The following is a 22,578-nucleotide window of genomic DNA, read 5'->3' on the forward strand; positions in this document are numbered from 1 at the left end:
CTAATGGTTGAAAACTTTCTATTCTATCAAAACACAGTGAAATAATGTTAGGCGCATGAACGAGTAACGATTGTTTCACAGACCAAAGCTGGAAAACTTCACGGAACACTGCAAGTGAAATGTCGATGAAGTTACTGTCAGAGACTGGGTAGTCTTTCATAGCCCACGTAAAGATCTCCGAATCTTGCTCCACGCAGGGAGTGAAAATGAGTGATATGTTGACAAACCGGCTCACCGCTAATTTTCCCAAAAGGTAGTGCACACACCTCTGTTATCCACATAGTCGACATTTAGGTCTGCCTATCGACAGCTATTCACGCTGCATGTTTTTTTATTAGAATTTTTTTTTCGTTATTGAGGTCGGCGCAAAATACGCCGTCGGCATCAACAAGTGCTAGCCAGATGCGACTGGAAATTTGAGAACGCAGGCGATACATATCCCGCTACGTGAACGATATGAAGCTAGGCGCTTTTCCAGCCACAAGGATATTTCTGGCTTGGAACAACAGTGTAACTTCACAAAGGATAGCACGTGTCGAGGTCATGTGAGTATCGGGCACATGCATGGAGCAGCCAAGCGAGTCACTTTCCGAAAGCACATTTCTGAAAAAGCAGGTGGACTCTGTCAGCCTGGCTCTACAATCTGGCACATAGCACATCAAGTCATACAAGAGAAAACAAGTGGTATTCCGTAAATTCGATGGCTGCTAGCAGACAAAAAGCTGGCTCGAAATCTTTTTTAATGTGATGCAGTAGCATACTTTGCCATTTCCTGTGTCCCAGCCATTTGGAACCTCACATCTGCGCACGTTTGCCAAGGCTGCACAACAAATTGGGCCAGTAGATTTATAGTGGCCATAGGCAGATTTCACACTGGCTGAAGAAACGCCATGAGATCACAAGCGTTTTAAAATTAATGTAGAGATTAGTCAGGGTTGCGCACATGTAATCGACTAACGCAGCCATTACACCTTGCACAACGAATAAAATTATTTATTTCTTGTCGGATTCCACGTTTTCAAGCAACAGTGCGGCTAAGAAACCCGCAGTCGTGGACAACTCCAGGTTAATTTTGACCATCCGAGGCTCTTTAACCCAACTCTAAGAACACGCGTGGTTTACCAGTAAATCCTCATCGAAACGGGGTGTACATCCCGCGACATCCCGCTTAGCAGCAAAACGTCATAGCTATTGAGCCACCGTTGCGGACAGCGGGACAACGGGACAGCTCCAACGCGGTTTAATGCACTTGCAACAATAAGTGGTCAGCAAAATATTCTAATATATAATAAATAAAACGGCTGCATCGTTGGAATATTATACACAGCGCGTTTATTGACTTCGGGTGAGCGTGATAGTCTGTTTGGCAGGCAGCATAAATATGTTCGAGCCGAAGCCACTAGCGTCCACGTTGGGTGGCTTTTCGCCTGCACTGACGCTTAGCCGCTGCAAGAGCCGCACGAGGATGTAGAACATGTCCACGTGCGCCAGCTTCTCCCCGGGACACATCCTCGGTCCCATGCCGAATGTAACAAGAGGCAGGGGGTCTCGGCGAAGCTTTCCTGTGACGGGGTCCAGGAATCGCTCCGGCCGGAACTTTTCTGGCTCGTCCCAAAGCTTAGGATCGTGGTTCACGCCGTATGCATTGAATAGTATGCCCGTGTCCTTTGGTATCTCCAGCTCTCCTGCATGCAACCAAATGCACGGTGAAATAAGGTTTCAAGCAAAATACGCTTGTTGCTGCTTTCTGCAGGGTTTCTTTTGCCTACTAAGAAGAACAGCATAAATGTTTGATAATAAGGCCAGTAAGGTCGACCTGAGGCATAGGTTACTATGAGCAGCTATTCTGCGCCGGTGAGAGGGGAAGAGGAAAATAAGGAGGAACAAAATGGATGATGACGAGGACAGAGGGAAAATTTGAGAAGCATAACCTGAAAGTCTGCTTTAGGATCTGAGTGGGCAATAGACAGATATGCCGAGAACGCTAAATGCAAAACTAATCATAATGTGCAAATAAGATGAAGCAGTCTTCCTAAGCCTAACATAATGGTTAATATGACGCAGGGGTGAATGATCTCGAACACGGGAATGTCCCAACAGGAGCAGCTTCACATAAAGGGACTTTTTGTCAACAGGGCGCTGATAAAGACGAGTCTTCTGGTCGAAACGTTGGCTCCAGGCTGATGTTTCCCTTCTAATATAATTTGGGATCACTTAATCTTAGTTCTCCATGCAACACGTTTGCAGCGGTTGTGACTTTCGTGATAGATCACGCACTTGCTCGTTTCGTTATTCGTTGATCAATTACTGGCTTTGTGGCTGTTTGTATCAAAGTTAAGTGGTGGCATGCTGGCGCGTGATCGTTAAAACCGTGCAATGCCCCTGCGTAGATGTACATCGAGGGTCCATTGTATGAAGCATCTTCGTGTTGTGAATCGCTGACCGGCACGTCGGTTATGTTATCATGCACCATAGGTGACTTCCTTTGTCTTTACTTACAGAGTGAGCATGTACGCTAACAGTCTTCTGCACGTACAAGTCAAATTCGAAAATATTTTTCTTCGTAAGAATAATTTTCCCTAGGCCCTTATATACCTTCCCCCCCCCCCCCACCGTTTCTCTAACGTCTTCCCTATTCCTGTTAACCAATGTCTGTTCCTAGGAATATCTAAAGCTAAAACTCTGCTGCGGGTAAATGGGGTCACTTTCCCAAATATTTATGTAGCACTTGTTCATTTCCTCGTGTACTTAATGCGCCTTTCTAGCGCTGAATATTTATTGATATCCGAGCTGAAGAAGATCACGGAGAATATCTCATAATTCGGCGATTTCAGCCATAGAACATTTATCTCGTCCTTGTAACAACAACTGGACTGTTGAGTAACTACAGTCGCTATAACAACAGTTGTAAAGAAATATTAGTTTCGCCGATATTGCTAAGCCACGACGCAACAGCTGGCACAATATTATGCCTCAGGTCTTTTACGTTTTCGTGTTGTATTGACTAGAGTAAATATTGGCCGATGCGCACAAGAATCTCCTTTCAAGAAGAAAAAAAAAGTCGTTATTTAGTGACGGCTCATCTAATTTCATTAAGTTATTCGCCACTTTTTCGTATGATTATACGTCTCAGTTTACATAGCCTTTGGTGCAGTAAGACGTGTAATACACGGGCTGAAAGCCCGACATTTATAGCGTCAGTTTTCCAACAGTTGATAGCCTATGCATGAAGTGCATTTGCTACTCAAGACCAGCCACCACATTAAATGGCGATGTTGATTACATGCGATAGGTATGTTAGGCATTCTGTGTTTCTCAGTAGATGCTCTTTTTTCTTATTTTTGCTTGTGCCTTTTACATTTCAATCTTCAATGTATTAAACATAAAGAAAAAGAAATACAAGTGGCTGAGAAGATTTTGAATCATTCCTGCCATTCAGGACAACTTAATTTTCACAGATGAAAAAATAATTTAACACTTGTGAGAGCTCAAACTTTTGTTCTAGAGTTTGTCTTTATCAGGGCATTTGTTCTGTTTATATCTCAATGCGAAATGCATCATCCCATACTATAAAGAAAGAAAAACAGAAAACACTCCATCTCTTCGTGAGGGTTCCTGGAATAAGGAATCCAGTTCCCCGGACCCGGTTCACCTAGGGTGAAGTGGGTCCTGACTCGTATTACGTGTTTCAGAAAATAAAAGTTTAGTTCTCCCTCTCTCTCTCTCCGTGAGGCCTACAAAGAGAAACTGGAACCGTCACACTAACGCGAGGCATTAGATGAACTTGGCGGTTTGAGAAAGGTTTAAATTTCAAGATTCTTTATTCTGTGTGTGCGTGTATGTGTGTGTGTGTGTGTGTGTGTGTGTGTGTGTGTGAGTGTGCGCGCGTGCGTGTGTGTGTGCGTGCGTGCGTGTGTGTGTGCGTGTGCGTGTGTCTGTGCGTATGTGTACGTGTGTGTGTGTGTGTGTGCGTGTGTGTGTGTGTGTGTGTGTGTGTGTGTGTGTGTGTGTGTGTGTGTGTGTGTGTGTGTGTGTGTGTGTGTGTGTGTGTGTGTGTGTGTGTGTGTGTGTGTCATGGTTTTTGTAAGCACATAGTCATGTACGCTACTGAATAGTTAGGAGAAATGCAGATGAAAGAGAAAAAAAGCGATGTGGCAGCGAGGTAAACCATTCGACTGCGAATTTGTTGTTTCGTACAGTTCGAACTCCCGTGGTGCTTTGTCGGTTCTCGCAAAGTACGTTGGAAATGCTGCCACGACAAGGGGTAGACATTAAAATCACTACAGCAGCGAGTCCAACGGCTATCGCTAAAGAAAAAAAACAAGACGTCAGACATCACTGCCGCTACAAAGGAACCGACGACGGCATGGTTAGACCTCACTACAGTAAGCAAAAAAATATTCTTTAAGAAATGCTGCCATTATGACTTTTCATTGTTCCGTATTTCGGCTATGGCGTTTACGTTGCTGTGAAGAAATTATACTGCATGCACTCACCGATCTTAGTGTCCGTCGTGGTGTTGTGCGGTAAGCCGAAGGGAGCTACAGGGAAGCATCGAAGCGTCTCCATCAAGCAAGCCACGGTGAAAGGCATCTTCTCCCTATCTTTGTAGACAGGTGGGGTGTTTCCTGGAAAAGTAGCCAAAGTGACACACCCACGTTAGCACGCAGCATTCCTACCTGACATTCCTGGTAGCAATGCTACTGCATATAATTCATTCAGCGACAAATATCCACACTACGAAGAATGTTGCATGGTAACCATTATAAATTCGATGACAGGGAAAAAAATGGCTGTGGCTTAGCTAAGGTTAAGCCCAGGATGCGAAGCATACTAGCCTTTATTTTAGTTGTTGAACCACTGTTTAGCCCGGTGAACTGCTGTTGCTTGGCTATATTTGGTTTGGCTAGACGAAGAAACAACTCATGCAGGCGAGCGCACGAGCTGAGACCCGGCTATGTAGCTACGCGGCCGCAAGCGAGCGCACGAGTTGAGCCTCCGCTTTTGCAGCTGTTATGACGTCATATGGTAGCTACGCGGCCGCGCGCGGCGCAGCAAGGAAGAGTGTGGTTGCGCGGCTAGTATGCTTCACATAAAAATAAACTCTCAGTCAAAAACACGCAATGGGCAGCAATCTCTCTCTCTGTGTACATTAACCGATAACAATCTCTCGAACAAAGCAACAGCGATAACAAAGCACTACTATTGTTTGAAATTTTTCAAATCATCCTACAATGCTCGAGGTGTCATGAAAAGATCATTAAAGCATTGAAATCAGTGAAGCATGGATGTACATGACTAATATTGCTGTGCACAAATAAAAAGAGAAGACGTCGTGAGTATAGCGAATGTTCTTACCGATGTTGTCCTCGATTTCTTGTTTAATCTTTTCTTGAATCCACGGCTCTTTAGCCATCATAAGAAATAGCCACTGAAGTTCTCCGGCCGAAGTATCGGTGGCAGCTGCAGAAGATAATTTTGTTTTCGTAAAGAATCATTACAAAATGGTCAACACAATTTCGCTCAAATCTATAACAGTATATCACGAGAGTCCTGCAAGAGGCTCTTGCGCTTGTAGAAAGTCTTTAACAGCGGAACGCAAACCGCAATAAAAGTGCCCGAAGAACATTTCAGTTGAATGTCTGTCTTTTGACCCTTGGCATAGGAAATGTTGTCAAACAACGTAAAGACAAGCTTCTTCTGTAACTCTTTAAACTGGCTAAGAACTCAAATATTACCTGTTCATACTGCACAATCTCCGAATTTTGAATAATTTGCGAAAAAAAAACTGGTTATCAAAGTTATCACGAAGACATTCCAAATGTGCCTGGCCAACGTTAGCAAAACAAAAACAAAAAAAAAACAGCCAGCATTATTGTCGCGCTGCATTTTACAAGTCAACCCCACCAGACTAAACTGCAAGACGCGCGAAATAAGAAAGCCAGCTTAACGGTAGAACGAAAGCTTGCGCATTTAATTTTGTCCTTATGCAAGCATTACGCTAACCTGGCCATGTACGGCCTACTGCGACAAGCACTTTCGCGATACTGGTTATAATGTTTATATGAGTTGTACACACCATTGAAACAGTCTTCGCAAATGCGCAGGGCTGGCGGTTGTAAGATATTCTTATTGCCAGCCTCTAAACAGCAGCTAAGCAGATGACGCGTGCACTTGGTGGTGAAAGGCCGTGACGTATGTCCCAGCACGTCGCCTCCGAGATCTTTCACCACACCACGGGCAGCTGTAGGCAACACCTGATCTCCGAGGTCATGCCATGGAGCCGCACATAGAGTTTCATGCAATAGCCAGAGGGAACTGGGGCGCTAGTGTCTACCGGAACTACAAGCCGGACAGTTCAGCCAGCATGGGAGTGATGGGTAAATACATGGATTTGCCTAAACGTCATTCTTCTGGCTTTAAATGGCTTTTGGCTTCGTAAAGTGATCATTTTTAAGAAAGTGCTGCGTTATAGAAAATAAAACAAACATTATTAAAATTGTCCGACGGCAGAATTCGAACACAGCATCGAAGCCCGACGTTGGAACCATTACGCCAAGGACACATGTACAAGTGGAACCACTGCAATCAGCAGCGATTGTACGTGCTTGCAGGGTCTTATTACGTTCTGCATTAAGAACAGTATAAATTCATCTGAAATTTACGCCAGTTTAGGCCAAGATAAAGCGTAATAAACGAAGTCACAAGAACGTTTTAACCGCCAAGCACGAAGATGAGACAAATCCATGTACTACCGGTCATTCCCTAGTGGCTCAACGATCACAGCGCCAGAGTTGCCTCTAGTAACTGTAGGAAATTCCATGAAGCCGCGCATTTTTGGTCATGTGTCACGTTCGGCGAGTGGTAATGGCGGTATTCCTTTCAATTCCCACACCACAAACGGCTATTGTCAAGAGCATTTTGCGAAGCTTCCTATATATATTTACATTATCTTAAACCACGCTTTTCACGCAGGCACATTTTCTTTTATTTGGCCTTTAAGGGAGAACGCAAGCGGATGGAGAAAACACCAAGTATACGAACCTCCAAATATGTTTACAAGTACCTGGACCATGTTGCCTTTGGTAAGATATTCGGCGTCACCCTTTTCTTCCCGTATAGCATCTTCACGAGCGGACAACATGGCGTGAGTAAAGTTCTCTGTTTTGCCTGAAAAAAAATTATTTTGCCTTTGATTACCCAGCGATGAGTAGAAATTGTAATGCAAAATAATAATAATAATAATAATAATAATAATAATAATAATAATAATAATAATAATAATAATAATAATAATAATAATAATAATAATAATAATAATAATAATAATAATAATAATAATGGTAATAATAATAGTAATTACACAGCAACTGCAAACGTATCTCAGCAACTTTTCTGTTAAGCAAGACGTGCTCGTCGTAAGAAGCAGGAAGAAGCAGCACTTCCCGCTTAAAATTTCTGTTACCATTAGGCGACATCATCAGACAGAGATTCATGATAAGGACTTTTACACTAAATGCGCTAAGCGGCGCAGACATGTTTTGCAGCCGCGGACTGCCTGCTTCAAATATTACGCTGCATATGTACCTAAACAATAGGATGTGCAGTCACTGGTTACATTGTTTTGCAGCCGTAGCCGAGCTTCTTTCGTTCTCGTACGAATTGTCGTTTCGTCCCACGTGACAAACTGTTTGTGCTGTTTGCTTCACCTCGACCTTTTATCTTAAATATTGTCCTATTGGTATATCGCACCTCTCAAACGCGGTTAAAGGTACCCCGGCACCTCTCGTCGGCAGAGCAATTTTTTATTCATTTTTTTTATCCTATTGAACGCATTGAATACTGTCTGATGCAGCAAGCGCGACGCTCGCGGTTCTTCGTCACTGAGGAGTAGCTGCTCCTGGCTACTCCTTCTGCGCTTCTGCGCCAGTGTACGCCAGGCTCCCGTGTTTCATTCTCAGACCGGGATTGTGTTCAGTTGAACGGATAAGCTTCCCCCCTGTGAGACAAATATGGATTTGCTTTGCAGCTCCGCGCTATACGTATTGGTGCACACATTTTTTTTTTTTACGTGTGAACGTGTCTTTCTCTTTTCTTTTTTCACCCTGAAAGTAAGATACGATTTTCACCACTGCAGTGTTCGGCGTCAGAAATGCACTTATCTTTCACACCCTGTTGGGGAAGGAGCGCACTGACCAGGAGAAGGCGGAGAGACACATAAATACAGGACACTCGCTGCGTCTGTGTCTCTCCGCGCTTTGTCCTGGTCAGTGCACTGCTTCACCAATATCGTTCGATAATTAATCACCAGCTAGCCCAACTTTCCACATTACTGTGCTTATCCAAGCGTAAATGTTTACGAGAAAAGCCAGAAAGGAGTGTAATGTAAAAAAAAAAAGTGTTCCAGAGTCACGCTATTTGATTTGGTGAGCTTCTTGATTTATTTTAACTCCACGCGAATATCTCGAGAGCATTTCTAAGCAAACTTTAGCTTCGTGCCACCGCAGGCGCGTACGTTAGCAATATGCCTGCATCCGTAGTGTCTGTGCTGGTGCTTGTATGGCAAGCAGCACTGCTTTAGCGGTCATGCTAGTTTCAGAGGTACAAGAGCTGGGAAACTAACAACTATTCTTATTGGCGCCGCCTGACTGTCTAGGCGTAAGCCTTGCTGTGCCACCACCTTTCCTGTCATTCCCATTTGTAGAACGGGAACCCTGTCAAAGCACTTACTATCTCGCAAGTAGCCTTGAGGCAAGCCATCCTAAGTGCGTCAAGTGTAAACCTTCTAGCAATATTGCGCTTTACAGATGTATAATCCACGATAAGTCTATAATAGCGCCACAATAAATCTACTCTGTATTAGCACATGAAAAGTAGTGTTTGTTTATTGTACGTCGTACCGCACAATATAGACAACTCGAGCAGGCTTTGTCGTAAGTGTACGTGTGAAGTGAGAGACCCTTGATTACTGCGTGCCTTCTTGTCTAAAGGTGGCGGAAAAGTGGCTGAGAATTTAGCGGGCACGCTTTTACGTACCTGGTGCATAAGTGGCTTCGGCGGCGCTGAATAACTTGCTTAAGAACTCGAAGGACTCGTGAAAGATGCGTTCGATCGCTTTTTCTCTGCGCCGGTACAGTATTCCTAGCCAGGGCGCGACATCGCTTGGCAATCCATCAGGGGCGGTCTCAAAGAACTTGCGGTTGATTTCTTCCATACGCTTGACATCCTTTTTTGCTTCCTCCACCCTGCGCAGAGAATCCAGCTTCGTCATGCGTCACCAGTTGGCTGCGCAAAGCGCCACTGCTATAATTTACATATAGAATGCACTCTGTACTAGTTCGTGAACACGCGTAGATGTCAAGGTTCCAAATTTATAGATTGGCAGATTGCCAGACTAACACAACGCTTAACTCAATAAACACTCAACTTTCCCTTACACTTATTTCACTAAAGCGCCGCACAACTATTTGGGGAAATGCTTAGGCCTGTAGGTGACGCGGCTATTACTAAGTCCATCAATAAGATGTTATTCTGAACGAGAAAGGGAAAAATTATTTAATGGGTTTTGGGGACATTTGCCTGGAGATACGATTAGCAAGCTACTGCAGATGGCAAGGGCGAGGCATGGGGCAGTTCAATAGGAGCGCTGATGACGCAATAATTATTATCAGTTGATTCGTCACGGCCATCCCTTCTTCTTTTCTTTCACTTTTCTGTTTCTGTCTTCTCGTTTCTGAAGAGCAGACAGGCGTTGTGCCCCTTCCGGTGGCAGTTGCCAGCCTGCTCCTTACCTTCCTTCTCTTCCCTTTCTACTGTATATATGTTGTCGCCCGAAATAATAATAAATAATACTTTGTACTGAATGACGCGACAGCCGGTCAGCTGAAGTAGCAGAAATATTTCTTAACCGCTTGCAAAATGCAAGCTGTCAAGTGAGTTTTGATTCGAATTGTGCAGTATCCCAATGAATAAGTTTTGTAGCGCAGAGGCCATCAAAGGGTGCTTACTGCTCCTCTCTCGCCGTAGGACTAAAACTAGATCCAAGCACAGGCCTGCGTTGCAGTGACACCGACGTAATAAGGAACAGGAATTTTACTCAAGTTAATGTCGGCATGTTGTGCTTTTAGTTTAGCAGTTGTCGAACATTGTTTCCGAAACTAACAGCTTTTGGAAGCTGAGAAAAGGCCAGTTATTAGTAGCACGTATCCCGGTACTGCAAAAAGATAAGACCCCCCCCCCCCCCCCACCATCCCAACTTGAAAGTAACACCAAACTCTAAGATATACTTAGGAATCTTTAATGTTCACTTGATTATGTAATCTAAATTTATGCTTGTGTCTTTAATTTTGGTGGCATAGAGGCCCCCATGAAGCTTTTCCGCGTCTTTTCTTCCCTACCTCATCATGCATGCTTAAGTCAATAAAGTAAGCACAATATCGACTCGCGTACTTGTTTACCTTCATAGGGTGACCGCCTTCCACCGGCTAACAAATGTTGAAAGTTATAGCTTAGCACAAGACGCGCCTTTCTGTATCGGAAAGTTCTTGGATGTTGTCACTGGTTCTATTTGTGTTTCATGGTACGGCTATGTTTTCGCCGAGCCTTGCGTGATCAGACAGCGCGCGCGACTCGAATAGCGGTGTACATTCTAGCTCTTACGCGATGATAGTCAAGGTGACGGGGGGAGAGAGAGTAGGCCATATAGTTGGGGCCGGCGCCATATTAATCTTGACCTCTCGGGATCCTTTCAACGTGCACTTAATGTGTGACGCACAAGCGTTTGTGCATTCTGCCCCCATCAGAATGCAGCCGCCGCAGCCAGGATTGAAGCTGGCACTGATGGCACGCACCTCGAGCTCTGAGGCCCAACGCTATAGACACTGGGTTACCCGGGCGGCTCTAGAATGTGCTAAAGAAAACGCAATGACCAAGAAGCCGCCGTACGTTGTTCCGTAGACCGAGACTGTTATGAGGGTGAACAGGATGTGTAGAAACGGCTCTCTCGATTCGAGAAGTTGCGGGCCCTCTTTCAGGGAGTCCACGTAGGAGTCTACCACGTCCGTGCAGAGCTTCTCGAGGGGCTCGCTCACGGCGTACTTCCTGCGAATAATCAAACAGAAAAGAAGTAAATTGCAAAATATTTATGCGCGTGGGAAGGCACAATTCGCACTCTGCGATGGTCGTGGCGAAATGTGTTCCATGGATTGCTTTGGTGATTTGAAACAACGCACACAGGCGAGCAATGTTTTTTTCGCTTACGCTCACTGTGTCGAGATCCGGAATGCAAAAAAAAAAGTTCGGCAGCATGTTACACTCCTGTGACACATGAAGGCGAGAGCCTGCTGCACACGCGGTAGTGCATTGAAGGGACTGACAACTGGCCACAATTTGTTGTGAGACGTTTATGGAAATGAAGTGACCTTAATTTAAAGTGATAGAATCTAGCACGCTGGTCGCTATTTTGGTTGTAAATATAAGTTTAAAAAGGCCGAGAAAGTCTCAAAAACCAGTAAGTGGCGAGGCCTGGCGGCGATATCATGGTACTTCGGATGTAGTCTATGAGATTACTGTACGTAAGTCGGTTGTGATTATATACAACCTAAGTATTGCTCAAAATTACAGTTGCTATATTATTAGACAAGTGCCCTTTATCCTACGAGTTGTTAGGAAGTTGGTCTTGCTGCTGTTGTGTGGTGTGTGTGTTGTGTTATGCGACTACAGCAAAGTGCAGGACGATTTCACACGCTGCTGTATCGGCCAATAACTGGAAACGAAGGACACAGGTGGGTTCCGCGAAGAAGGGACGCCGGAAGCACCCACGCGTGGAAAGAAATTGGATTAGCGGTTGCGCCGTAGAGGCTTCAGATCTGCACACTCGCTCAGAACAAAAGGGAAGACGGTCCGAACATGAGGTGAGAGTTCGGGGAAACGAGTGTGAAGGTAAAAGGTAGGGAGTGCTTGAGGTCGCCGCCACCGCTAATGCCCATGCCTTGTGAAATCGGCGGCATCCTTACGACCAGTTAACCTGATACGACCGATGGATGTGTTTCAGTGCGGCCCCCATGGGGTCCCAATTGTGGTGTTTGGATTTCAAGCGAACCGGCCCGCAGCTGCATGAGGGACCGAGTTTTCTTAGTACTGGCAGGGCAGCCCACTGTCCCGCCGACATACCGTCAATGAGCCGTGGTTTCGTGGAAACATTCTCGCAGCTCGCATGACGGCCACTTGCAGGAGAAAAGGGGAGGACATCAAGGCGGATACTTGGAGCCTAACGTAGGGAAGAGAGAGATGACAAGTGTCTTTTGAGCGAACCTATCCCATGGCGTGTTGTAAAGTGTGCCACTGTTTCTACCAATGCTGTGTGTGGCACGAAGGTTGTTGTGCTATTGGTTGCAATGGGGTGAACTCACATACGTGATTGGCTGATTTGTAACTCTTTGTGCAGCTGAGGATTAAAAAATCATGTTTTGGTTATGTGCAGAAGATCGGAGTTTCAGGCTTGGACTCGAACAGACGCCTCGGCTTTTGAATAAAGCGTTCTTTACCGAACGGCTCTTCCTTCGCCCGGCCCCCGTGCACTCGGATCATCGAGGGGTGCCGACTACAGACCTTAAGCACCTTCCCTCTTTAAAAGTGTGGAAGCTACCAGAGGATAAAGCGAAAGGAAATTAACTCTATGCTTCGAAAATCAAAAGCAAATGCGTGGCTACGGTAACACGCTGAATCGCAAATCCCGTGTAAAAGCACTGTTCCGTTTTCGATTGGTTTGGTTTCATTTTGTCTGGTTAAATACCAAAGCAGTTCCACAGGAAACAACGAAAACACGTAGCTGTCATCACATAAATACTTTAACACTACGGAATACATGAATCACACCAAGATCGACTTCATAAGCAAAATAATACTTTTTCACAATTACGGCCGCACTAATGTCGGCGTATAATCGCTATCGCGCTCACCTATCACCATTTTCAGCATATTTCCTGTGAACGACAGCTTCACCGCGGATCAAAAAATTTTGATAAAAAATGTTCTACGGCGTTTTCCGTGTCACTAGTTTATGAGTAGACACTCTGACCGGTAAGCTTTCCATTGCATTAAAGGAAATAGGTACCATGAAAATTAGTTGAGCAGAGTAACAAGTTGGGCTTGTTGGTTAAACATAGTGGAAGGCTACAGCACGCGCAACAATGGTTGTCAGTCTGTTTAAGTTTTACGATCGGAGGGGTCAGACCTCTTGCAAGACACAAGAAGCCACAGTGTGGCTCCCTAAACGTATGGCGCTGAAGGTCGACTTCCTCAATGATACATGTGAGCACCTAATGCACTACCTAAAGGTTATTTTGTTCTTTCTTTTGTTCCTCCTTTCTTTTTTTCGTTTGTTCATTCTTTATTTCGTTTCTTCATTCATATTCAGCCATCTTTGGTTGCTTACGAACGTAGATATTTTTGTATCACTGGACTAGGCGTAGCTTTCTTCGGGTATGGGCCATCGCAACAAGCTGCTTCAGGCTTTCTCCTTAATATAGATACGTTAAGCACAAGATAGTTTAGAAGAGAACACACGTGTAAAGGGAATTTATTCTTCCCGAGGGTTCAATCGTGAAGTAAAATAAGGTCATTGAAGTAACAGACGCACCAGTGGATAACATTGAACAGATTCTTATATGCCGTGTCCCGCAGGTAGTTAAATTATGCCCAGCACATGTGGCAAGAATTTCCTGTGACTGTGGTGGTCCATAAATGTCACGGAAGCGTCAGTTGTAGTCGATGATTACAAACCTTACAGCGAGAAGGGCCACCTTTCGAAGTGCTTTCCAACGTGGGTTGTAATCCTCGAACATGATATCGTGATTTCCTTGGTTCTGCAGGGCACCTGAATTTGAAAATAAAATGTTAAAAAAGCGAACCTCTTATATGCCCACACATAGCAAGCTCTAAATCATGCATTGACAGCGGACCTTTTAATCAGTAGACAATTCGGATGTCGCCATAACGCATTGTGTCATTCGTTTTGCTACATAAGTGTAACACTGCTTCAAAATGCTTGTCAGCAAATTTTATCGTGTTAATGCACCAGGCACCGAAAAGAAATCGAAATGAACATAATCTTTCATTCCCTTAATTAAAGGGCTTATATGAATGTGATAATGTTGTGTGACTTTCTCGTTAATTTTATCAATGCCAGTCGCTGAAGAAGCTAAGAGCACAGGCACGTTCTTTTTTTTTTGATATATGTCCTGTCGTGCTGGAAAAGGTAGGAGTCAGGTATATTATTGCCAGTTTTGTGTTTTTCTATCGATAATCAGATGACGCTAAACATACACTATATATTTACGCAATACTACTAATGGTTAAGAAGGCGCTAGTGCCGTCGATTTTATAAGCAAATGTTTAATGCGAAAGCATTATAGGCCCCGTAAGGCGGGAAATCCGCTGAGCGTCCAGTGTTCACTGTTCACATCCGATGGTACCGAAATTCAAGTGACCAAGTAATGACGTCACGTACCCTGCGCTGGATCTGCGGCGGCTCGCACTGCGAAATCCCGCGGTAAACAGCCAAGGCATCGGATGGGTGCCGTGGCCCACACCAAAAAAATTGACACTGCCAAATTTGAAAATTGAGCCACGTTAAAAACCGACCTAGCCCACTCCCAAATTGACTTTCCCCAATTTGAGCACATGACCAAGTGAAAAGTATCGGGCGGAAGATTGTTACTGCTTTCGCATTCCATACACGTAAGGAGACTGAAGTGGCTCTGCAACTTTCTGAGATGTGATGTGATGCATGTGCCAGTTGTCTTATAGCGCGCTAGTTGAAAGAAGGAAGTGTACATGTGTTTGGTGACCTATTGGTGACCTATTGGGTGACAACGATCTTTTGCATTGGGGGACCCTGGTTCGAATTCCGCAATCCAACGTGTTTATTTTTTTCTGAAGAGGCACGAAACTACTCAAGACGGAAACCTACCGCAATGGCCCTCATACGAGGAAAAGAATGCGTCGTGTTTAAAACGACCAAAACAAGTTTGTGTTTGATTCTCCCCAGAAAACACTCAGTTTCAGCGCGACATGCTGCTGCAATTAACTTTTTCAATGAGTCATTTAATTACTGGTTGCATCTGGAATTAGGGCCGTGTATCTTCACAGTGGACCATCAAACGGAATGCTGGAGCCGGCACTCTTGATGCTTGTAGTGCATCGCCGACGAAAATAGGAACTCATATGAGATACGTGAGCCGAACATAGCATCTACAAGGGCGCGTAGCGCTTGTAGGATTAAGGTAGAACCATAAATTAATAAAATACAATAAAGAAGCGTATAACGAAACGGCACTGAAAGAAGTCTGCAGCACAGCGATGAGGTACTCCAGACCAGATTGCATGCCAACTCAGTGTACTGAAGGCTCACCCATCTTAGTTGGAAAGCGCCCTGCAAACTCATGCCGGTGGTCGAGGAATGCCTCGCGAATGACATCGTAGCTGTTGAGAAAAACCATGGGCCTGTGGGACATCCACAGGGTGAAGACGTCTCCGTACACCTTGGACAATTCGCTAGCCTTGGTCGGCAAGCTCACATTGCGAAGACCTGAAAAAAAAGGGGGGGGAGGAGAGGGGGGGTCGTTATGTTTGCCCTATTTAGCGACTACTGAGCTATGCCTTTTATTTTATTTTTCTCACCTATTATTTGTGTTTTATTCTTATGGCATGACGCTGCTCCTGTATTAAATCGTAGTATGCACTTACCTGCACTAGGTTATTTAGCGGTTATTTCTTCTTATTTTCTCCTGGATTTCTTTTAAATAATTATGGGGTTTACGTGGCAAAACCATTTTCTGTATATGAGGTTCGCCGTAGTGGAGGACTTCAGGATTTTCTACCACCTGGGGTTCTTTAACCTGCACCTAACTCTAAGTACACCGGTGTTTTCGCATTTCGCCCCCATCGAAATGCGGCCGCTATGGCCGGGATTCGATCCCGCGATCTAGATTTCTTTTGTTGCTTTTGCTGTTTTCATATATATGTGCCGTCGGACTCTAGTATTGTGTAGTAGGTGCAGATGCACCTGCTTGGACTAATTTTTCTTCGGTGAGTTATTCACGCCCCTCCTCGTAACGTCTATCCAGGAACATCAATATTTTAAATAGATAACACAATTGAATAAGGTACACGTTAGCCTTACGTGAAAGATTCTTCTACAGCAAGCGCAAAGAGCAATTAAAAGCGAGGGTCAGCGTGCTGAGTTATCACTTATCGATTAGCACGTGCATAATATGACAGCACTTAGTACTTCGTGACGCCGTTGCTCTACGTAGACATATCAACTTTCCTAGATTGAATGTAATGACGGGGTGATGTAGCGTTGGGCGAGTTGGTAATCGTCAGAATTGAACGTGTCGGGCGCGCAAAAGTTTAGGATGTTTCTTTTTCCGCCCCCAACATATCCAATTTCGTAATCTGTTACACTTGCAGTTTCATCCATTGCATTGCGACCCAGCAGAATGACGGTTACGCCACGAAGGTAAGCTCTTTGTAAGATAGAAGCCAACGAACAAGACGAAGAACAAGAAGAACAAAGTACGCGACAGCGAAGGCATCGCGTACTTTGCCCTCTACTTGGCACATTTCGCTCCGAAAGACGAGGAAAATCCATTTTTCTAGCTATAGTGCTATCGAGTCAGCTACTGTTGCTTCTCTGGGGGGGGGAATCATTTAAGTAAAGCACATCTCTGTGGTAGTTTACAATATTACGCACATTCTGCTAAAAGCAAAAAAAAAAGGCATAAACTGTGAATGATATACAAAGTCGGGAAGATTAGCTTCTGGCTAGATAAAGAAACAAGTGGCAACACTGTACCTGCATACACTAAAAGAGTGCATTAAGCTACAGTGAGCTTTAAGAAAGCTATTGCTGAACACTTTACCAAAGCTGTTCCATTGCTCTGCTAATCCTGCTCATTACAGTCTAAAGAACACACCCTTAACAGCCATGGCTTCTTACAAATATCTCTAGCTCATTATAACACAGCAGCTATCGTTGATTCTTCGTGTAATCTGTATCACAAACCGGGCAAGTCGAGTTCTCGGCTTTCTATGTCGAAACATTTCATCGGCACCGCCACCCTGTAGCTTCACTTTTGCAAAATATTGGTTAGGCACCAACTTGAATATGCCTGCTCAATTTGGGCCATTGACCAGGTAAAACAATCTAACCTTTCAGAATTCGTTCCGAATCACAGCATTCGGTTTATTCTTTCTAACTATATATTTGTTATTCTAGTGTTTCCTCTATGAAATGAATACTTGACTTACAAGAACTCGCTGTGCGCCAAACGTGTTCGCGACAGTGTCTATTCTGTAAACTGTCCTACCGAATAATTGTATAATAACCAGTTATTAATAAACACTGATCAACAATTAAATTTCACAATCAATACCTAAAAGTTACCTAATTATTAAATAATTATTTGTATGGTAAATTTTTGATTACCATGTTTTCAGTCAGCCCCTGGCTTTATAGAGAGGAGGTACAAGAAAAGATATTAGTTTTATCCGCTGTCTTGAATTTCTTCTAGTTAAGAGAGAGAGAGAGAGCAAATGATAAATCAAAGGTAGGAGGGTTAACCAAGAATGATATGTGACAAAGACACGGAGGTTGTTCCAGTCTTCCGAGCTTCTTGGTAAAAATGAGTCTGATTATACTTTTGTGTCAACGAAAGGGTACGCAAACTTTTTGTGCATGATCAGTGTGAGACGATATGTACGGTGGCTGATGGAGAAACTATTCATAAAGTATAAGATCGAAATAATCGGAGTGCTGCGATTCTGGACGAATTTTGAATGTTAGATAGCTTTAGCTGGCCGGGATCCCAAATTGAGCAATACCGCTGATCAATTAAATAAATAATTAACACCGTCGGGCAGCTTCCTGGGGCACTCCCTAAATACACATAATGCTGGAGTGTGTGGAACAGAGTTCACATCATAATCCTGAAGGCTCAGGATACAACCATCGTTTCTCTGCGCACGATGGTATAACTGTAAGGTTTAAGTTAGGCCTATCAGTTGTTTGCCATGTCAAGCGATGGTAATATGTCTGCTATGACGGACGGTTACCCCAAGTTAAGCATTCAGCTCAGGAAAGTATGGCAAGAAAACACACGAAATTAATCTAACAGCAAAGACAAGCTTGAGGCAACAAACACGAGAAAACGATTTCACTTTATTGCGCTAGAGTAACGCAGAAATAAGAAAACAATAAATGCCCCCTAAGCGCCTTGTCTGTCGTACATGTGTTCTTTCGTCCGCGTCTTCGTAGCGCTCATTTGATCAAGTAAGCCCCCAAAAAACTTCAGATGCATGATGACGATAACGTTCACAAATACGGAAAAGTTGCACGAATTCTTAGTCAATTGCTCCTAATGCTTTTCTTTATCGTAACTCCTGCCCCGTTTAGAAACGGCGTTGTGAATCACTTACTAAGAAGGTTTCCGACCAGTGGCAAAGGGAATGGCCCCCTGGGATACTTGGACACCCGTTGGTAGAAACGGCCGACAAAGTAGGATACTGCGAAGACCAGCGCAGTGGTGACCCACCGCCAGTTCCAGAAGGATGACAGGGCGAGCCTCTCCAGAAGAGCACTCATGGCTGGCTAGCTTCTGCGTGCCGAGTCCTCCAGCGGTCGGCGAGACTACTGAGCAGCAATAAGGGGAACAGTGCGTTGTCGCGTTTCGCGAAATTCATGAGCTTATTATGCGCCCTGCTACGCACTTAGAGAGAGAGAGAGAGAGAGAGAGAGAGAAGCTGTTTACTAAAAAGGCAGTGCGATTAGACAGAGTTTATTTGCCGGAGGGAAAGAAAAGCTGTAGAATGGGGACAGAAAAAGAGGAAGAGTGATAAAAGAAAAAGATACGAGTTTTGTGGGGTTATCGGCAGCAGAGTAACTGTCCTAGCTGGTGAAGGCAGGTAAGCATGTTAAGACATGACGGCTACAGACACACACACACACACACACACACACACACACACACACACACACACACGCACGCACACGCACAAACACACACACACACACAAACACACACGCATACACGCACGCACACACACACACACACACACACACACACACACACTGTGATAGGGCTCGTAACATTATTATTCTATATCTAATTTAACTTTTCACAAAACATGAATCGCAGAAGGAGGAGGAGGAGGAGGAGGAGGAGGGTCGAACTTTATTATTACAAAAATCGTCGCAGAAATCGTCCAGGGTCGCCAGTTGGCTCCCCAGGCCCAGTTCGGCCAGTCTCGCCTCCCAAGACCACGTAGTGAGTGTGTGTGCTGTGACTCGTGGCAAAATTGCGTCGCCCGGACGGTCGGTGCATTCGTGTGTTATGTGCGTGAGTGTCGCTGTGTGGTTGCTACATCAGAGACATGTCCGGGACGTATATCTGTCTGGGCAGATTGCGTGTAGACGAGACAAGTGTGGGTATGTGTTCGTTTGCTGGCGGCGCCAGTCCCTTGCCTGGAGTTTATTGAGAGCTTTGTATGGGGGAACGTATTGTGCTCTTTCGAGACGTTGATCCTGCAGTATTTGTTGACTTGTTGGAACATCGGCTTAATGAAAAAAATAATACTTTCCCAAAGCTAGGACCGCACTTGTTGCCTGCCTCCAAATGCACGCGCATAGTTGTAATTGCGTTCACCACCCTGTTTTCAGCATGCTTCTGGAGTGAAGGACTACAAAAGCTTCAAATAAAAAATGTTCCATAGCGTTTTGTCCGTTACCATTTCATCATTAGACACTCTGACAGGTAAAATTCTATTGCGCTAAAGAAAAGTGACTACCATGAAAATTGGTGACTTCCATGAAATTTGGAAGTGACTACCATAAAAATTGGAAAGCTAGGTACAGCGGGTATGCCGGCCAACGCAATCTTTTTGTTGCCATGCATTTTGACAGTACTAAATCGTCCTCTTAAATTAACGGTGAGCAGGGGCGTATTATAAGGCAACTGGTTGCTTTCACATTTAGCATTTATCTGTAGCACCGGCCGTCTGGATTTCCCGTATTTGAAAAGCACCAAATGTCTGACAAACGTTTTGCAGTTTTTCTATGATGTTACGGGTTGAATTTCTATGATGCGACACGTAACAAAAGCTCCGAAATAATTTACAGGCACCGCTTAAAGGGGCTCGTAGTGTTTTGTTGGGCTACTTCATGGAAGTGATCAAAACCAGTGCATTTTTTCTTCGTCATTTCAAAAGTTACTATAATGTGCTTAGTTGTCCAATCTTAGTACACAGCAATAGCATGTTTGCCTGGTGGTTTCAAAGATTTCCAGCGGCGCTTTAAAATTACGTTCTTTTTTTTTTTTGCCAGCATATGCACAGGAGCTTAAAGGGTGATACCGAAGCATCATGAACTCTTCCAGACTTATTTATTCTCGTAGTACCGCTCTGAAGCTGTCTTGCATGACCTTAATAACTGAAGTAGTAGTCAAATGTGACTAGCTGCATGAACCATTGATAACTTCTTCTAAAAAGACATATTTAAAAACATCTGGGCAAATTTGTTTATTACCAGCAAAGGAGTAAGTTTCATTAAAGAAACGCGTAGTCTTTTGAACCTAATTGTAGTCGTCCCGCTATTACAAAGCGTGAACTCGACCCAGAAACTGGAATAATAAACTGTCATATCGTGCACATATTGACTGTGCTAAAATATTCGCCTACTTTTTGTGTCAAGCACAGCTGCCACAGTATCTTAGCCCCGATAAAACGGCAGTCAATATATGATAAATAACGCACACACAAAGACAACATGGAATCGTAGGCGCCATGAATATCCACAGTTGCCATGACAGTAAAATAATAATAATAATAATAATAATAATAATAATAATAATAATAATAATAATAATAATAATAATAATAATAATATCATAAAAACTACAAATGGCGTTTCCGTTGTGAATGTAGTGGTGTTTAACTCGCATGCCAATAAATACTTGCAATATACATGGAACGTCAAAACTAAACCGCATAATATGAACACGGTTTACGAAGCAACCATCGCCAATGTTAAAAAACGAAATATAAGCTTTAGGGGTGTGCGAATATTAAAATTTTCGAATACGAATCGAATACGAATAAGGCGAAAAACTCTGTTCGAATATCGAATCGAATATCGAATATATGTGTACAATCAAAAAATTGCAAAACGAGGTAACAATAGCTTTATTACCCTTTTAAAAATAATATTGCATTTTACGAGGCTGCTTCAGGTTAAAGAGGCACTCATTCTAGGTAATGCACTCAGGTAATGTAAGGTGATGCTCTGTCAGGTAAACGCTTGTTGCAGATTATCGCGAAGGAAAATTGACTGCTCAACATGTTTAGAAAGTAAAGGCTCTCTATGCACTGTGACAACATTGGTCCAGGTAACATTTTCTAGGTGCATATTTTATTGTGCATACTTACAAAGCCCGAAAGTACATCATATATTGTTATGAAAGAGCCCTGGAATAAAGCTTGGTAAAAAAAATCGAAACTGATCATGCCTCACGGGCCTGATACAGATAGACTGGAACAGAGCGTACACATTTATAGTAAGGTTCGTTACAGCACTTAAGATCACAGTGCTGTAACGCTGTGTCGTCGTTTTGTACCTTCTTTTGTCCTTGTTTTGTGTTGCGCTGTAACGAACCTTACTATGAATCCTAACCAACTGGCCCAACTTGCCATCTTGATGCAGAGCATACAGATGCTGAGCGGGTCATGTGAAGCTCTCAGTGAATAAACATGTTCTTAGGACAATGTGGAGCAAGCGAAAAAAACGTTAATTGCTAAATTATTCACAGTCTGTCCGAATATTTTCGCCGTTTCGACGATTATTCGGCCGTCCTCGAATATTCGGGAATTTACGAATATGCATTTCTCGAATCGAATACGCTTCGAATAAGGAAAATATTCGATTCATATTCGAAATTTCGAATATTCGCACACCCCTAATAAGCATGGATTGTTTTAACAAGAATTTGAGGCGAAATAGTTCACTGCCACTGCTGGCATGTTCAGATGCAGTCTCGCGTTTTGATAACACTTCGTCTCAGCGTTGATCTTTTCATTCTCCTTTTTTTTTCTTCAGGCGCAAGGTAAGCATTTCTTGAATCCGTAAAGAAGTCCCTGCCTCAATAGCACATGAACTTTGAAATTCACTTCTCTATTCAAAATTTCTAACAGCTGTAAGACGAAACCGACTCCGATGCGCGACTTGACAAACTCGGAAGGAACTCTGGGCGAGAAACTCGTCAAGTTCCGCCTGCGCTTAGCCAAGCTGGTGAGCCCAGCTTGTACTCACCTGAATAAGGCTTCTCCAATGAAAAACAAGTCCCTGGTGGGATCCGACGTACAGTGCAGAGGGATGCTCTAACGGGGAGTCTCAAGTGTCAGTGGCGCATCAGGACACGAGAAGCCTGAAACGCACGCCGTCGCAAGTCAAAACAAAAAGCCACGCTGCTACACACTCGACAGTTGCGTCGTATTCGAGCGTCCTTGAGCCACGCGTTGCCAGCT

At 43.9% G+C, this 22,578-nt stretch overlaps 1 protein-coding gene across 3 annotated transcripts; it reads right to left on the bottom strand.

Moving 5' to 3' along the window:
* Positions 1-1,099: 1,099 nt before the first annotated feature.
* On the bottom strand, positions 1,100-22,539 carry LOC135909662 (cytochrome P450 1A1-like). Of its 3 annotated transcripts, none has more exons than XM_065441699.2 (10): positions 22,364-22,539; positions 18,481-18,691; positions 15,413-15,589; positions 13,783-13,876; positions 10,945-11,100; positions 9,037-9,245; positions 7,045-7,170; positions 5,359-5,463; positions 4,497-4,628; positions 1,100-1,685 (listed from the first exon to the last, which is right to left on the bottom strand). In XM_065441699.2, exons 2-10 carry the CDS (start codon positions 18,644-18,646, stop codon positions 1,333-1,335), a joined length of 1,518 nt encoding a protein of 505 aa, XP_065297771.2. In that variant the 5' UTR covers positions 18,647-18,691; positions 22,364-22,539; the 3' UTR covers positions 1,100-1,332. The 3 variants fall into 3 exon arrangements, with proteins under 3 accessions (XP_065297771.2, XP_065297770.2, XP_065297772.2); XM_065441698.2 differs by having other exon boundaries at positions 18,481-18,694; XM_065441700.2 differs by lacking the exon at positions 18,481-18,691.
* Between the last annotated feature and the right edge of the window lie 39 nt (positions 22,540-22,578).

The sequence above is a fragment of the Dermacentor albipictus genome, chromosome 1, assembly GCF_038994185.2.
Source record: "Dermacentor albipictus isolate Rhodes 1998 colony chromosome 1, USDA_Dalb.pri_finalv2, whole genome shotgun sequence".
Classification (NCBI taxonomy): Eukaryota; Metazoa; Arthropoda; class Arachnida; order Ixodida; family Ixodidae; genus Dermacentor; species Dermacentor albipictus.

Excerpts from the sequence above, each read along its gene's own strand:
- LOC135909662 (XM_065441699.2), bottom strand. The coding sequence starts at position 18,646 with ATGAGTGCTCTTCTGGAGAGGCTCGCCCTGTCATCCTTCTGGAACTGG. Across the intron at positions 5,464-7,044 it reads ACTTGTAAACATATTTGGAG|CTGCCACCGATACTTCGGCC; the intron begins GTTCGTATACTT and ends TATCTTCTGCAG. Across the intron at positions 4,629-5,358 it reads AGAAATCGAGGACAACATCG|GAAACACCCCACCTGTCTAC; the intron begins GTAAGAACATTC and ends CTACTTTTCCAG.